Here is a 16,552-nt window from a genome sequence, read left to right as displayed (position 1 = left end):
TCTGTGAGACAGGATGCTGGGCTTGATGGGCCAATAATCTGATCCAGCAAGGCTGTTCTGATGTTCTTCTTATTGCTATGCTGTGCTGCCAACAAGAACAGCTCCCCGCTGCCCTCTAAGGCAGGGGTAGTCAACCTGTGGTCCTCCGGATGTCCATGGACTACAATTCCCACGAGCCCCTGCCAGCAAATGCTGGCAGGGGCTCGTGGGAATTGTAGCCCATGGACATCTGGAGGACCACAGGTTGACTACCCCTGCTCTAAGGGACAGCCTTTCGAAGACCCCAAGAGAGCAATCCTGCCCCCTACCCCAACTAGCAGGGCTAGGAGCTGAGGGGTCCACCTTTCACTCTGGGGTGCACCTTTCACACCATTTTCCAGGTCTCAGAAATATATATATTGTAGATGCTAAGCTATTCTACCTTCTCACATTTGCAGCCTTAAAAAAAATATTCTAACACATGCTGCTAGAAGAGGACGAAGAAGAAGAAGGGGGCTATTATACCCCCCTTTTCACAACCTGAAGGCGTTTCAAAGCAGCCTCCCCTTCCTCTCCCCACAACGCGCCCTGTGAGGTAGGTGGGGATGAGAGAGCTCTGACAGAACTGTAAGAACAGCGCTATCAGGACTGCGACTCGCCTAACGTCCTCCAGCTGGCTGCGTGTGGACGAGGAGCAAGGAATCATCCCCGGTTCTCCAGATTAGGGGCCCGTCACCCTAAACAACACAAAGCTGGCTCTCTATTCAGAGACTGGGTGGAACCTCCAGCGGCAGGAGCAGCTAACCCGACAGGGGTTAATAAGGGAAGGGAGGCTCTCAGACTCCCCGCCTGGCTCATGGAAACTGAAATCTGTTCCTGCTGGGCTAAGCAGTTGCCTTCTCTTTTCGCTGGAAGGAGGAAGGGGAGGGGGGGTGAATAAGAATAATGAATTTGCTCTCATCCATCCATCCATCGCTGAGGGTTTAAAAAAAATATATTAAAAAGGCAGCCCAAGGATGGAACGTTCCCTTGGCAAAGTGAGACCCACGTGGGTGACAGAGAAAGGGAGAGAGAGAAAGACAGAGAGAGAGAAAAGGAGAGGCACAGATCCTAGATCCTTCGGGGAACCTGAAGTCCCGGAGGGACCAGCACCTCCCTGACTCCCCACCTGCCCCAGGTAAGCAGCTCATCCCCTTTCTATTTACCTGTTGGGTGGCCTGCAGACAAACCACGCAGATTGCATGCTTAATATAGAAGGAGAGTTCCCTTTGGCCTTCACCGTGACATTTTCCCATGAACAGAGGCGAAAGCAGGATTGGAGGCTTGTCATGAAGGATATTTCAGGGCAAGGGAGGGGATAAAAGGGAGGTTTATAAGATGGGGGAGCTTCCGGGACGAGAGCCCACTGAGAGGAACCTCTTTCTCGTTGTAATCCTTGGACTGGGAAGTGTTTCACTCAATGTGCCGGCAGTGGGTTCTGCTGGGAGGGGAAGGAGCATCTCTGTGCATGATGTGCGCCAGGTGCTCACGGAATTCACTGCCACAAGATGCGGGGAGGGGGTGGTTGCGCCCCCCTACCCGCAATCCAGACGACGAGATGTGGGAGCGACTTGTTTATTGATTTGCTTCCTCAGTACCCCTATCTGTCTCTGCAATGGGGACCTCGATTGGCCGACCCTGTTCTTTTCTCCTCCTTTTCCCCCTCCCAACACCGACCCTGTGAGGGAGGGAGGTGAGCCTGTGAGGGTGTGGCTGGCCAGAGGTCCCCCAGCAAGCTTCAAATGGCACAAGCGGGGATTCGAACGTGTGTCCCCCAGATCCTAGTCCAACAGCCCAGTAGCATCAGGATTGGCCTCATTTGATTTGTGGGTGAGGGAGGTTGGACTAGATGGCCTTTGGGTTCCTCGGGACATTGCGGCTCTCTCAAAGTGGAGTTCTTGTGGGGAAACCTCTCTGGTTATAATTTATGGTAATACTTTTTCAACTAGAAGTCCAGCAGCCATGGTAGACCATCTCCTGTACAGAAAAATGATTTAACCAGACACCTGTCTTAGCCTGAGATGTCGTTTGTGTCTCTGCATGAATCTCTGCTCCCTTCCAATCTGCCTCAACAGAGGGGGAAGCAGGTCATTCTGCCTCTGTTGGTGCATCCTATTCATGAACCAACAGAATGCTCCCCTGGGTCGGAGAAGGCTTCCTGCAGCTTCTCTGTATGAGTCTCTGCTCTGGGCATGTCTCCTTCTGGTCAGCCTCCACTGCAGGCAGGCGGTTTTACTTCACTGCCAAATCCAACGTGTCTTGCGTCAAATCCTAAAACGCAGCCAAACGCTCTGCGGTCAGGAGAGGCAGCCTGTGGCATCCCATACCAGAACAGAGACTCAAACAGAAGCACGGAGTCCCCCACAAACAGTGATGCTCACTCTCAGTCACAATGAAGGGAAGGGGGGCTACGTGAGCTGAGCGTGCTTTTGGCCGGGTTTGGCTTAGGAAGTTTGGGAGAGGCTGAGCTAAGAATTATGGAGACGCCAGACTAAGGTTCAGCCCCCCACCTCTCCTGCCTGAGACCTTGAACAAGGTTACCTGCTCCAGGCGAGGAAATACCTGGAGATTTTTGGGGGGAAGCCTGAATAGGGCAGGTTTTGGGGGAGGACTTGAATGGGGTATAAAGTCGCAGAGTCCTCCTTCCAAAGAACCATTGGTATCCCTGGAGATCTCCAGCCGCCGCCTGGAGACTGGCATCCATGCTACAGAGGGTCCTCTGTCCACATGCCGCTGAGGTACCTGTCACCTCCAACAGGCTGGGAAAGAAACAATGGCAGAAAATGGGGAGGGGGGAGATAAGTAGTTAGAATAGAACAAAATCGCAGAGTCGGAAGAGGCCATCTAGTCCAGCCCCCTGCTCAGTGCAGGATCAGCCTCAAGCATCCGGGATCAGGATCTGTCCAGCCGCTGCTTGAAGACGGAAGTCAGATAGTTAATGAACCAAATTACTCAGTGGGTAGAGAGTCGGTGATTCTTACGGTTTTTAGTATTTTAGTTACGTGCTTCAAGTACCTTGCGATGTGTTTTCCTCCATCCCAGTGGGATGAATCATCATCAACATAGGGTAGTGGGGGTGGAGCCAGGAGTGGATGGGATTTGGGGAGGGGGGGCCTCAGTGGGGTCCAATGCCTGACAGCTCCCCCCTCCAGGTTCCAGGAGGACTGATCTCTGTCATCTGGAGATGGGCTGTCATTCCGGGGGATCCCCAGGTCCTGCCTGGAGGCTGGCATCCCTCGGTCTAAGCAGGAAAGTTCCTGGAGATTGTCCGGTTGGGGGAGAGTTCGGTGCCACTGATCCTCCCCCCTCCCTCCCAGGCAGCCCCTTTCTCCAGGTCTGTGTCGTCTGGAGCTCCCCTGCAACAGCGGGAGGTCTCCAGGGCCCCCCTTGAGGTTCGTAAGACTGGCTTCTGCTTGGAGCGGGTTGAGAAAAGCCACTTTCCTGGGAGACAGGAGAGCACTGAAATCCAGGTGCCAAAGGAGGGGGGGGGCTGAGAAGCAATCTGGTTTATTTTAAGTTCACTTGTTCTCTCTTCTCCCCCTCCCTCCTTTTTTTTAAGCTTTGACATTTCAAGGTTTGAGAATGTATACAATTAATAATAATAATAATAATAATAATAATAATAATAATAATAATAATAATAGTTGCATGCAAAGCCCCAGTTCCATCTGCAAATTCCCCTGGCCACTGGTGGGGAGCAGGGTTCCCAAGCTGGGAAATTCCTGGACATTCATTCATTCATTCATTCATTCATTCATTCATTCATTCATTCATTCATTCATTCATTCTATTTATATACTGGCCTCCCCGAAGGCTCAGGGGCTTCAACATTTGGGGGTGAAGGATAGGGAGGACAGGGACCTCTGGGGGGGGGGGCAATGCCTGAGAGTTCCCCTTCCAAAGCAGCCCTTTTCTCCAGGGGGGAACTGACCTCTGGAGTCCGGAGAGAAGCTGTAATTCCAGGGGATCCCCAGGCCCCACCTGGAGGTTGGCATCCCTAGGACGATGAGGATAGGGTTGCTAGTTCCAGCTTGGGAAACCCCTGGAGATTTGAGAGTGGAGTCTGGGGAGGACCCCAGTGCGGTACAATGGCCCTACAGTCCCCCCTCCCAAGCAGCCCTTTTTCTCCAGGGGAATGGAGGGTCCGGCCAGAACCAATGGGATGAAATTAATTCGAAAGAATTTTCAGCGGAACATCCGGAATAAGTTAGAGCAGTTCCTCAGTGGGACAGGCTTCCTCGGGAGCTGGTGGGTTCTCCTCCTTGGGAAGTTTTGAAGCAAAGGAAAGGCTGATTCTGTGAACTTAGGCAGATGGTGACTGGGTGGGCAGGAGGGATTGTGTCTCCGCTTGGCTCTTGGTTGGCACCCTTTCCTGCATAGCTGCAGGGGGTTGGGCTAGATGACCCTGGAGGGCCCTTCCGACTCTGTGATTCTATGATCTCTGTAGTCTGGAGATGAGCTGTCATTCCAGGGGATCCCCAGGTCCCCCCCCCTGGAGGTTGGCATCCCTATGAGCCAGGCAGCAGTAGCAATCCCCAGGCTTTTTAAGGCCAGACAGAATTCGGATCCCTCGTTCATTCATTCCTTTCAGGCGGAGGACATGTGATTTCCCTCCCACCCACCCCACCCCTCTCTGCTTTCTGCTGCCAAGTTTCTCGGGTCGCTTCCCGGCCTCGTGGGCAGATTTTCACAACTTGCGGGCAGGCGTCGGATTGCTGAATACAATTCCCTTCTGCAAGTGCGTTTCTCTGCTCTTTCCCTCCCCCCTTCACAAGAAGAAAAGGCCAGATCAGAATAGTTACAAAGACAAACCCATTTTTCTAAAATATATATATATATTTCCAGCCAGATGGAGTAATTAAAAAAAAATAGATAAACCTATTTATGACAACGGTCCAAGAAACGGTAATTGGATTGGATGAATAAATCAGAAAATTCAGGGAACGGACAAATGATTCCGTCCTCCTTCTGGATGTCCACGACTCAGGCCTCTTGGCGGCTGGAGGCAGCCAATCGAAACCTGAGAGGTAGGCGTGCCAACCTCCAGGTGGGGCCTGGAGATCTCCCAGAATGCCAGCTGATATCCAGATGACAGAGAACAATTCCCCTTCCAGAAATGGCCCTTAATCTATCTAGTTCCACTGCCCGTTTTTCACGCCAAACAAATAGGTCAGAGGATCCCCGGCCCAAAGGACGTGAGACTGACCTCGAACAGGGCCTTTTTGGTCTTGGACCCAACTTGTTGGAACGCTCTACCGAAAGAGACCAGGGCCTGTAAGAAAGATCTAGTAGGTCTACAGTTGAGGACCATCAAGACCATCACGAAGTTGAAGCAGAAGAAAGTTCTGCCCTCCAAGGACTTGAACCCCCGCCCCAGCCTAAATTAGTTGGGGGCTATTGGAATTAGATAATGTTTAGCTGGTTTATATTTGATTTTATTGCAACTGATTGTCTAAATTTTACTGTTGAGAAACCCGTGAAACGTTCTTCAGGCTTTGTGCATAATTGGTGCCATTGTACATAATTTGGTTAGGAAGCAGAGCTGTGGACACGCCCACCCGGGGCCCCTCCCCTTCCTGCCCCCTCCTGGCCCATCATTGGCCATTTGGAGGGGGGGCAAGCAGATCGACACGACCATATATGGTCATCTCCCCTGATAAATGTTTAACAAATATTAAAAATCCTTTCCCATTGTTGTTCCTCTATATATTTGTGAAACAGCCTAGGGGGTGGGACGTGTTCGGCTGTCCAAGTTAGAATAGGGCCAATCAGGGTGCAGCCAGCTTTCCCCTGATTGGCCCTGCCCCTGTGGCTCCCGCCCTCCGTCCCTGGACTCTAGCCTCTTTGCTCTCAGATGCCTCAGTGCCTGGAGCCAGCAGCAGGTAAGGGGAGAGGCCCTGGGCAAAGGGTCGTGGTGGAGGACCTGCTAACGAGAGCCTCTTGGCCTGTTGACGAGGGCCTCCCGGCCTGCTGACTGCCTGCTAAGGAGCTCTGTCCCGGCCCTGATAATGAGCTGCCCAACCCCCACCCGCCCCACTTGATCTGGTTGCAAGCTGCATCCCAAAGCCACCTTAAGCTGCCTGGCCAGGGGCCAGGGGAAGGGACCCTTTCAAGGCCCGGTCTTAGGAATGGGCTTTGAAGCTTGTTGTTGTTGTTGTTGTTGTTATGTGCGAAGTCGTGTCCGACCCCATCGTGACCCCATGGACAATGATCCTCCAGGCCTTCCTCTCCTCTACCCTTCCCCGGAAACTCTATGGACAGTTCCAAAAGGCTTTGAAGCTAGTACATAATAAATTGACGATGTGATGATGTTATCCGTTCAGTCGTGTCCGACCGTCTGCGATTCTATAGGAAAGTCTTCGCCACTTGACTGCTTCTTTTAACATAATAAATTAACTCCCACCAATTCAAGCAACCCTTCCAGGGTCATCAAGAAACACGAGGAATTCACGAGACCCTTGCTGTGAAATCCTGGTCTATGTTGTTCCAGAGGAGAAGAAGGGAAGCCAGTGTTGTTCCTTTTGTGGTGAAAGGAAAGGAAAATATTTGTTCCTGACATCCAGCCGGTACCATTCCACACATAATTCAAACCCATGACTGCAGGTCCTCTCCCCAGCTGCCAACAGGAACCTTTCCCTGCCCTCCTCCAAGGGACAACTTTTCCGATCCTTCAAAAGAACCACCGTGTCCCCTCTTCACCTCCTCTTCTCCAGGCTGAACCTTCCCAAGTCCCTCAGCCTTTCCTCACAGGGCTGGGTCCCCAGGCCGTGGATCACCCTCCTTACTCTCCTCTGAGCTGCACGCAGCACTCCAGGGGCCGTCTGACCAATGCGGTAAATAAACTAATTTGTTTTGCCTCTGGCCGTCAATCCAGACCGCTCCACTCTGCTCCGTTCCCTTCAGATTTCATTTTCTCTTCCGTCCGACGCACTCGCATTAGCGTAATTACATTTCCTTTATTAGGATACATGAACGGTCTTCACCCCGGCCCTCCTGACTTTCCATCAAGGCATCTCCTGTGCCTTCCTGAGAAGTTTAAGAACCTTTAGACCCTCCTCAACAAATCACTTTGTGCGCCCGACAGCCTCTGCGCATCGCACGATAATCCGGATGACGTTTGCCGGAACGCTATCCCATGCGCCCTTCCGTAAAAGGAAGATGAAGCAGACACATGGTTGCATCCGGCAGAGGAGGGCAGGGAATGAAGCATCGCTGAGGCGCATGGCTCTTGACCTTTGGCATGATGTCCAGAGCCATTCTGAAGGCCCACGTCCTTTCCCGGTGGCGCCTCTTCCCCATGCTGCTTCTAGATCCTTCTTTACTTTGATGGCTCCATTTTAATGCGCTGGCTGGACGGGAGCCAAGGAGACACTTAGAGGGAATTACGTTTGGCTGCCCGGCTGGGAGAAGCATGCCAAGACGGGCAGAGAATGGAGGAGAAGATCATAGAATCATAGAGTTGGAAGGGGCCATAGAGGCCATCTAGTCCAACCCCCCGCTCAACGCAGGATCAGCTAGAAGCATCCTAAAGCATCCAAGAAAAGTGTGTATCCAACCTTTGCTTGAAGACTGCCAGGGAGGGGGAGCTCACCACCTCCTTAGGCAGCCTATTCCACTGCTGAACTACTCTGACTGTGAAAATGATTTTCCTGATATCTAGCCTATATCGTTGTACTTGAAGTTTAAACCCATTACTGCGTGTCCTCTCCTCTGCAGCCAGCAGAAACAGCATCCTGCCCTCCTCCAAGTGACAACCTTTCAAAAACTTAAAGAGGGCTATCATGTCCCCTCTCAGCCTCCTTTTCTCCAGGCTGAACATTCCCAAGTCCCTCAACCGATCTTCATAGGGCTTGGTCCCTTGGCCCCAGATCATCCTCGTCGCTCTCCTCTGTCATAGCCCCACTGCACACCCCATTGGTCAGACCCCTGTGTGCAGTTGTGGAGGCCACCCTTCAAATTGGAGATGTGGACAAAATGGGGAGGGTGCAGAGGAGAGGGATGAGGAGGGGGGCTGAGGGACTGGGGCATGTTCAGCCTGGAGAAGAGGAGGTGGAGAGGGGACAGGAGGGCTCTCTTGAAGGATCTGAAAGGTTGGAGGAGGGCAGGGAGTGGTTCCTGTGGACAGCAGAGGAGAGGAACCATAGTAATTAGGTTAAACTACGTGGAGAATGATACATATCAGGAAAAAACTTTTTGACTTCAGAGTAGTTCAGCAGGGGAAGGGGCTGCCTGAGGAGGTGGGGAGCTCCCCCTCACCGGCAGTCTTCAAGCAAAGGTTGGACAGATCCTTCTCCTGGGTGCTTGAGGCTGATCCTGCATTGAGGAGGGGGTGGGACTGGATGGCCTGCATGGCCCCTTTCAAGTCTAGGAGAAAAAGGACCACCACCACCACCATGCTGGATCCGATCAGTGGTTCATCTAGTCCAGCATCCTGACCCACACAAAAACATAAGAAGAGATTTTTTATAAAATACTCTGCTTTTTGCTACCCAAAGGAGTCCCAAAAGACCTTCCCTTTCCTCTCCCCACAACAGACACCCTGTAAGGGAGGGGAGGCTGAGAGAGCCCTGAGATTACTGAAGAAGAAGAAGAGTTGGTTTTATATGCCACTTTTCTCTACCCGAATGAGGCTCAAAGCGGCTTACAGTCCTCTTCCCTTGGGCTCACCACAGCGCTGATAAAACTGTTCTGACCAAGCAGTAATCTCAGGGCTCTCTCAGCCTCCCCTCCCTCACAGGGTGTCTGTTGTGGGGAGAGGAAAGGGAAGGCGAATGGAAGCCCCTTTGAGACTCCTTCGGGTAGAGAAAAGCTGCATATACGAACCAACCCTTCTTCTTCTTCAGTAATAGGGCTCTCTCAGCCTCACCCACCTCACAGGGTGTCTGTTGTGGGGAGAGGAAAGGGAAGGCGAATGGAAGCCACTTTGAGACTCCTTTGGGTAGAGAAAAGCGGCATATAAGAACCAACTCTTCTTCTTCTTCAATAGTCTCAGAGCTCTCTCAGCTTCACCCACCTCACAGGGTGTCTGTTGTGGGGAGAGGAAAGGGAAGGCGATTGGAAGCCGTTTTGAGACTCCTTCGGGGAGAGAAAAGTGGCATATAAGAACTCTTCTTCTTCTTCTTCTCCCCACAACAGACACCCTGTAGGCTGAGAGAGCCCTGAGATTCCTGCTCGGTCAGAGCAGTTTTCTCAGCGCTGTGGTGAGCCCAAGGTCACCCAGCTGGCTGCATGTGGAGGAGGAGCGGGGAATCGAACCCACTCCTAACCACTACACCAAGCTGGATTTGGGGATTCATCCCCTCCTTGCTGTCAATGAGGAATTCAAGTTTCTTCCTGTCGTATCTCTCAGCCCTCGTCAAGAGAACACTATAAGAGGGATTTGGTGTCATGGCTAAGAATGGAGGCCTCTAATCTGGTGAGCCAAGTTCGATTTCCCACTCCTTCAGTCATACACAGTTCTCTCAGAGCTCTCTCAGCCTTAACTACTTCACAGGGTGTCTGTTGTGGGGAGAGGTGAATATAAGCCCCTCTGAGACACATGAGACCTCCTGGGTGACCTTGGGACAGCACAGTTCTCTCAGTGCTCTCTCAGTCCCACCTACCTCGTGGAGTGTCTGTTGTAGGGAGAGGAAAGGTAAGATGCTTTGAGATTTCATAGAATCATAGAATAAGAGTTGGAAGGGACCTCCTGGGTGATCTAGTTCAACCCACGCACTATGTAGGACATTCACAACCCTCTTGCTCACCCACTGTCACCTGCCACGCCCTTGAGCCTTCACAGAATCAGCCTCTCCGTCAGATGGCTCTCCAGCCTCTGCTTAAAAATCTCCCAAGATGGAGAACCCACCACCTCCCGAGGAAGCCTGTTCCACTGAGAAACCACTCTTACGGTCAGGTACTTCTTCCGGAGGTTGAGACGGAATTTCCTTTGAATTAATTTCATCCCATTGGATCTGGTCCATCCTTTTGGGGCAAGAGAGAACTATTCTGCTCCATCCTCCATATGGCACCCCTTTAAATACTTGAAGATGGTTCTCAGATCCAGTCGTCTCCTCTCCAGGCTAAACAGACCAAGCTCCCCCAACGTTTCCTCCTACGTCTTGGTCTCCAAACCCCTCACCCTCTTTGTTGCCCTCCTCTGGACAAGCTCCAGTTTGTCAACATCCTTCTTCAACTGTAGCACCCAAAACTGAACACAGGTCTCCAAGTGAGGCCGAAGCAGAGCAGAGTCAATAAAATCAGAGTCCAGTAGCTCCTTTAAGACCAACAAAGATTTATTCAAGGCGTGAGCTTTCGAGTGCAAGCACTCTTCCTTCAGACTAAGAGTCATTTAGTAAAAAGCAGAGTACAAAAAAGGTCTTCTTCTCTTGAGCAGTAAACCATGAAACGATGTTGTATCACGTTGTGTCTGTTTTGTTGCAAGAGAGCCGCAGATGGGGAAAGAGACAGATGGGAACCCCTGAAGAATAAACAGGCTGGATTTGGACTTTCTGGAGACATCAGGCCACCGGGTATCCCGGAACGAGTCCTACCCTGTTCCTGACCAAAGGTAAGCCTTTGGTAAAACCGGCTGCTGAATTTTGGCTGATCAGGTACTGATCCGGCCCTGGGGTCTCATAGGACCCCAATTTGGTTGTAGCTTCCAAGGTAATGTTGAGATGTTTCTCCAGTACAATGTGAAAACTGGAAACGTGCATTCAATATCAGACAGAAATCCGGGGGCATAACCGTGGTATCTATAAGAAGAATATTAGAAGAGCCCTGCTGGATCAGACCAGTAAAGGCCCACCCAGTCCAGCATCCTGTCTCACACAGTGGCCAGCCGGTTCCTCTGGAGATCCAAATACAGGGCATAGGGGCCAGTCCCGGTTCTCTTGGAGCTGTTCTCATAGAGCAGTTCTGTTGGAGCTCTCAGCCCCACCTGCCTCACAGGGTGTCTGTTGCAGGGAGAGGAAAGGGAAGGGGTTTATAAGCCGATTTGGGGCTCCTTTCAGTAGGAAAAAGCAGGGTATTATTTAAAAATCTGTTCTTCTGTGTGGGACAGGATGCTGGACTAGATGGACCCCTGGCCTGATCCAGCAGGGCTCTCCTGATGTTCTTAGGAAGGTCTTGGCCTCTCTGCCCCATTGTTGCCCCTCCAGAGGGATTGGCTGGACACTGTGTGAGGCAGGATGGTGATGAGATGGACCCCTGGCCTGATCCAGCAGGGCTCTTCTTAGGTTCTCCTCAGGGGAAGGCCTCGGGCTCTCCACCCTGTTGTTGGCCCTCCACATTTACTCCGGTGTGAGGCTAGACTGGAGGGACCCCTGGTCCGATCCAGCATGGCTCTTCTGATGTTCTAATCTCTACCCACCTTGCACATGAATGCTTCAGAAGGAAACAACAGCCAATGCGGCATAGTGGTGAGAGTACGATTTGTCAGAGTAAGATTTGGGAGACCAGAGTTCACATCCTTGTTTGGTGAAGCATGTTCTCTAGGTCTAAACTGCCTCACAGGGTTGTCGTGAGGATACCCTAGAGAAGAGGAGAATAACGTGAGTCTTTAATGGGGGAAGAAGGGCACCGAGCATATTTGAGCTACAACCCTTCTTGATTGCTTGTTTGCAAAGCCCGTATTTCTGTTGGTATAAGCATGATTCAAAAGCATATGAGGAATATCCTGCAGGGGGCATCGGAGGAGATGTGTAATTAGCATAGTTAGATTAGGAACTTCCTGTTATTTACAAATAAATTCTTCCTGTGTTCCGATTGGCTCACTTGGAGACTCCGTGCAAATTTGAGCCCACTTCCTTCTGCTGTCCTTCCGGAGAACATTTAGTCAGTTAAACAGTTAGGACCGTCTCTCTCCTCTGTCTTGCTCACAAAGCTTGTTTCTCTTCTCAACGAACCAATTTTATTCTTTTAAGCCGCTTCTGCTCCGCTCCCCTGCCTGTTTGCACTCTGCCAACAATTTGACAGCCAGCGGAAACGTTGTCCTTTTTCGTTTCAGATCCAGACCAAGAAGTTTGTCCCACTGTCCCATAAGCAGACGAAGAGCTGGGAATATGTTTATGGGCCGCAGCTGCGGCTTCAGGTCTGTTTGCTTCTCCATGCGCATGCTTACCCCGCAACCGAGGAGAAAGCAAGGTATGACGGCAGGAAGTGTTCGGTGAATAGAGCAGAGATTTGCCCAGTCACAGAAACATGATCTTGAGTGCAGGAAATAAATCTCCCGAGAAATATATTGCAAAAAAAGGTAAATTATTTTGGGTACATCCGGTTCACATTGCAGCTGGAAGAAGACAGAGAAACATAATCCCGATCACCAATGGCTAGTTTATCCGGCATCATGTGTGTTTGAGTATGAGGCCCTTGTATCCACAGGAGAGACCTGCAAAGACATGTGTCCCATCTCCCGCCCCATGGAAGGCCATGCGGGGTGTAGGAGAGGACAAAGCAGGAGAGAAAAGAGGGTCACAGGGAAGATCCCAGGTTAAAACAAAGAGAGGTATCATGTTCGAGGAGAGAACACCTACACACCCTTAGAGTGAACATTTATGGACTTAGGCAGATTGAGAGTGGGTGGGCAGGAAGGGATGTGCCAAGGTTTGTCTCTTGTGGCCCACCTAGCATGCCCAGGGTATTGCTAATTGCCGCTGTGGGATGGTAGGTGGATTTCCTCCAGGCCAGGCTGGATTCGGGAGATTTGGAGGGAGGGGAAATCATTTGGACATGAAAGTGTGGGTGGGCAGGGAGTTGTGAGTGTCCTGCAGGGGGTTGGACTAGATGTCCTTGGAGGTCCCTTCCAACTCTATGAGAGGAGATGTTAGACCTCCCTGGCCTCAAGCACAGGCCTAGCGGAAAAGTGCTCTTTTACAGGCCCTGCAGAACGCTGGCAGGGGCTCATGGGAATTGTAGTCCATGGACACCTGGAGGGCCGCAGTTTGTCTACCCCTGCCTCACGCATTATCCCAAATAGTGAGCTAGAGCAATCTACCAAAATCCACAAGCAAAGCATTCTTGTTTTACAGCAGAGCGGCTTTTCCCCATCCCTACCCCGAAATCAGGAGATGGCTTGACGATTTCTGCCTCCCATTAATTCCAGGGTCTTCTTCCATTGTTGTTTCCCTCCAGAAAACAAGTAAGATGGTTGTTGGACCCCCGCTGGATTTCCCCTCTGTCCAGTCGAGATGGACTCCCCTTTTTGTCCTTATCCTGGCAGCCCCTATTGTGGGATTTGGCCAGGGCTGCCCTTCGAAGTGCGACTGCTCCTCCCAGAAGGCGGTCTTCTGCAACGGCCGGCGTCTGACGTCCACGCCCGGCGGGATCCCTCCCGAATCCGAGCTGCTGGACCTGAGCCGCAACCGTCTTCACACCCTGCACCAGGGCATGTTCTCTCGCCTCCGGGCCTTGAAGGAGCTGGACCTGAGTGAGAACGCCATCTCCAACATCGAACCCGGAGCCTTCAACGGCCTCCCAAAGCTGATGACCCTCCAGCTGAAGAGGAACTCGTTGAAGATCATCCCGGTCGGCGTCTTCACCGGCCTTCCTAATCTCACCGTCTTGGACATTAGTCGGAACAAGATTGTGATCTTCCTGGACCACTCGTTCAAAGATCTCGCCAACCTCCGGAAGCTGGAGGCAGGAGACAATCACTTGGTCTTTGTTTCCAGCCGAGCTTTCGGAGGTCTCCACCGGCTACGGCATCTCACCTTGGAGAAATGCAACTTGACGGGCATCCCGACGCCAGCCCTCTCTCACCTTCACCACCTGGTGGAGCTCAGATTCAGGGTCCTGAACATCAGCGTGGTCCCGAACTACTCTTTCCGTAAGCTGCACCACCTGAAGGTTCTGGAGATCCACCTGTGTCCTTTCCTGACGACCCTCGAGTCCTACAGCCTCTTCGGCTTGAACGTCACCTCCTTGTCGATCACCAAGTGCAACCTCAGCATCATTCCCTACGAAGCCTTCAAGCACTTGGTCTACCTCCGGTTCCTGGACCTCTCCTACAACCCCATCTCCGTCATCCACGGGAGGAAACTGAGGGACCTCCTGCGACTTCAGGAGTTCCACCTGACCGGTGGCCGGCTGGCCACAATAGAGAACAAAGCTTTCCAAGGCCTGTTCTACTTCCGCCTCCTCAACGTTTCCGGCAATGTTCTGCAGACCCTCGAGGAAGGGGTCTTCCACTCGGTGGGGAACCTGGAAGTCCTCCGCCTGGACGGGAACCCCCTGGCGTGTGACTGCCGTCTCCTCTGGATCATCCGCAGGAGGCGGAGGCTGAATTTCGAAGCCCAGCAGCCGGCCTGCGCGAGCCCCTCGACGGTGGAAGGGAAGGTCTTCCGGGAATTCTCGGAGGTGCTGCCCGACCACTTCACTTGCCGGAAGTCTAAGATAATCGATCAGACGCTTCAGAGCGTGAGCATCGAAGAAGGAGGGCAGGCAATGCTGCGGTGCAGAAGCGACGGGGATCCGGCACCGACCATCTCCTGGGTGACCCCTCGCAGGATCCACTTGGACGCCAAGCGGAAGGGGCGAGTGAGGGTCCTCTCGGATGGCTCGTTGGAGATCCAGTATGCTTTGCCTCAGGACTCCGGGCCGTACCGTTGCATCGCGAGCAACGTGGCGGGAAACGACACGCTGCTAGCCCACATCCAAGTCCGCCCGTTCTCCGTAGACCTGCCAAACAGCTCCGGTCTACCGAGCAACGTCAGCTTCATCAACACCACCGAGGCCTTCCACCTGATCCTCGTGGACATCAACACCTTGGTGGGGGTCCTTGCCATCGGCGTCATGCCCTTCCTCTGCTCTGTCACCGTCTGCTTTCTCTTCATCTTACTCTGGAGTCGAAGCGGGGGAAGAGTGAAGCGCCAGGCCGATGGGCGTTCGCCCTGTTGCTCCCGCAGTTGCAAGGCTGGAGCCAGCAAACCGGGGACCGCAGTCCAGAAACCGAGATGAGGAGCTCCCAAGACGGGATTCAGTCTGGTTGGTGTGGGGAAGGGAGTGACGGAGCGGAGTGGTTCGAACCACTTCGGACAGCAGGAGGCTGTTTCCAGTTCTTTGTTTGTGCTTTTAAAAGGGCTCCCTGCAACGGAAACCTAGCACTGCAGGGAAAGAGGTTCTGTGCCTTGTGTGCTGATTTTCTAGCTGCAGGGAAGTGAGCATTCCTCCACCTGCGAACTGAAAAAAAGCAGGGCTTTGCCACCTCAATATTGCTAACTTATCCATTTGCGCATATGAAGTTGCCTGGTGCTGAATCACGCCCTCATTCCATCAAGGTGTATTGGCTACACAGATTGGCTGCAGCTTTCCAGGGTCTCAAGGTCTTTCACATCACCTATGACCTGATCCTTCGGATGTAGTTTCTGGGAATTTAATCTGAGACTTTCTGCATGCCAAGCAGATGCTCTTCCACTGAACTTCTGCAGGGATAAAGGATATTTTTCACTGTGTTCTACTGCATAACTGGTCCTGAGCAGTCCACTCGTAGGTCAAATTGGAGATTTTTGATCTGAGCCTCCCATCTCTAAACACCTCCAAACACCAGCAGTTGGTGGGGCAGGGATTTAGGACCACAGTCTTGGGCAAAACCCGGTTAAGTCTACTCTCCCCATGCTGTATGAACACAAGGAAGAGGAATAGTTTCTGTTTACCAAGGGCAATGTGTTCTTCATCTTGGGAGTTTCAAAGCAAGGACCAATGTCCCTCTGGCATATAAACATTTGTATTTCAAGGCAATTTTGGTGACTTGGGCTCTATGCCCTCCAGAGTTTTCCCAATACCTAGCACGGTTTCTCTTTTTCTCTCAGGTAATTTGCTGCCATCACCTAACCTTTGTATGGGAGGATCCTGTCCTATATTCTAAGATCTGATAGTGAGAAGGACAGAGGAATGGCTTTTTACCCATTTCTTTTGGCTCCCTTGCTCAATCTAGTGCTGTGCTGCAAGTATGCTTGTGAATATTTTCTTTTTAAAAATACTTTATAACTTCTGATGCTGGTAGTGATCCTCTGTACCACATAGACCTTCACTGTCTCGGAAATGCTATTGTAAAAGGAGCACCAGGGGGAAGACCGAAATTTGGGAAGCTGCTATTCCTCCAGGGGTACACAAGCCAGTAAACCAAGCCTTCTCAACCAGGGTTTTGAGAAACCCTGGGGTTTCTTGACAGCTCGGGAAAGGTTTCCCAAATGGGTGGGAGTAAACTTTTGGCTCCCTTGCTCAATCCAGTGCTGTGCTACAAGTATGCTTGTGAATATTTTCTTTTTAAAAATACTTTATAACTTCTGATGCTGGTAGTGATCCTCTGTACCACATAGACTTTCACTGTCTTGGAAATGCTATTGTAAAAGGAGCAACAGGGGGAAGACCGAAATTTGGGAAGCAGCTATTCCTCCAGGGGTACACAAGGCAGTAAACCAAGCCTTCTCAACCAGGGTTTTGAGAAACCCCGGGGTTTCTTGACAGCTCGGGAAGGGTTTCCCAAGTGGGTGGGAGTAAACTTTAAAAATATTTTTAATTGGTTAAACATTTATCAGGTGATGTGACCATATAT

At 51.7% G+C, this 16,552-nt stretch overlaps 1 protein-coding gene across 1 annotated transcript; it reads left to right on the top strand.

Moving 5' to 3' along the window:
- Positions 1–1,045: 1,045 nt before the first annotated feature.
- On the top strand, positions 1,046–15,843 carry LINGO4 (leucine rich repeat and Ig domain containing 4). The gene is made up of 4 exons (XM_077321792.1): positions 1,046–1,156; positions 10,442–10,567; positions 12,008–12,091; positions 13,132–15,843. Exon 4 carries the CDS (start codon positions 13,144–13,146, stop codon positions 14,953–14,955), a length of 1,812 nt encoding a protein of 603 aa, XP_077177907.1. The 5' UTR covers positions 1,046–1,156; positions 10,442–10,567; positions 12,008–12,091; positions 13,132–13,143; the 3' UTR covers positions 14,956–15,843.
- The last annotated feature ends 709 nt before the right edge of the window (positions 15,844–16,552 follow it).

Source organism: Paroedura picta, chromosome 1, assembly GCF_049243985.1.
Source record: "Paroedura picta isolate Pp20150507F chromosome 1, Ppicta_v3.0, whole genome shotgun sequence".
NCBI classification, from domain to species: Eukaryota; Metazoa; Chordata; class Lepidosauria; order Squamata; family Gekkonidae; genus Paroedura; species Paroedura picta.
Note: the sequence above shows the minus strand (reverse complement) of the source record. Positions and strands in the feature narration are given on the sequence as shown.

Bases quoted from the DNA above. Each gene is read 5' to 3' on its own strand.
- LINGO4 (XM_077321792.1), top strand. From the start codon at position 13,144: ATGGTTGTTGGACCCCCGCTGGATTTCCCCTCTGTCCAGTCGAGATGG.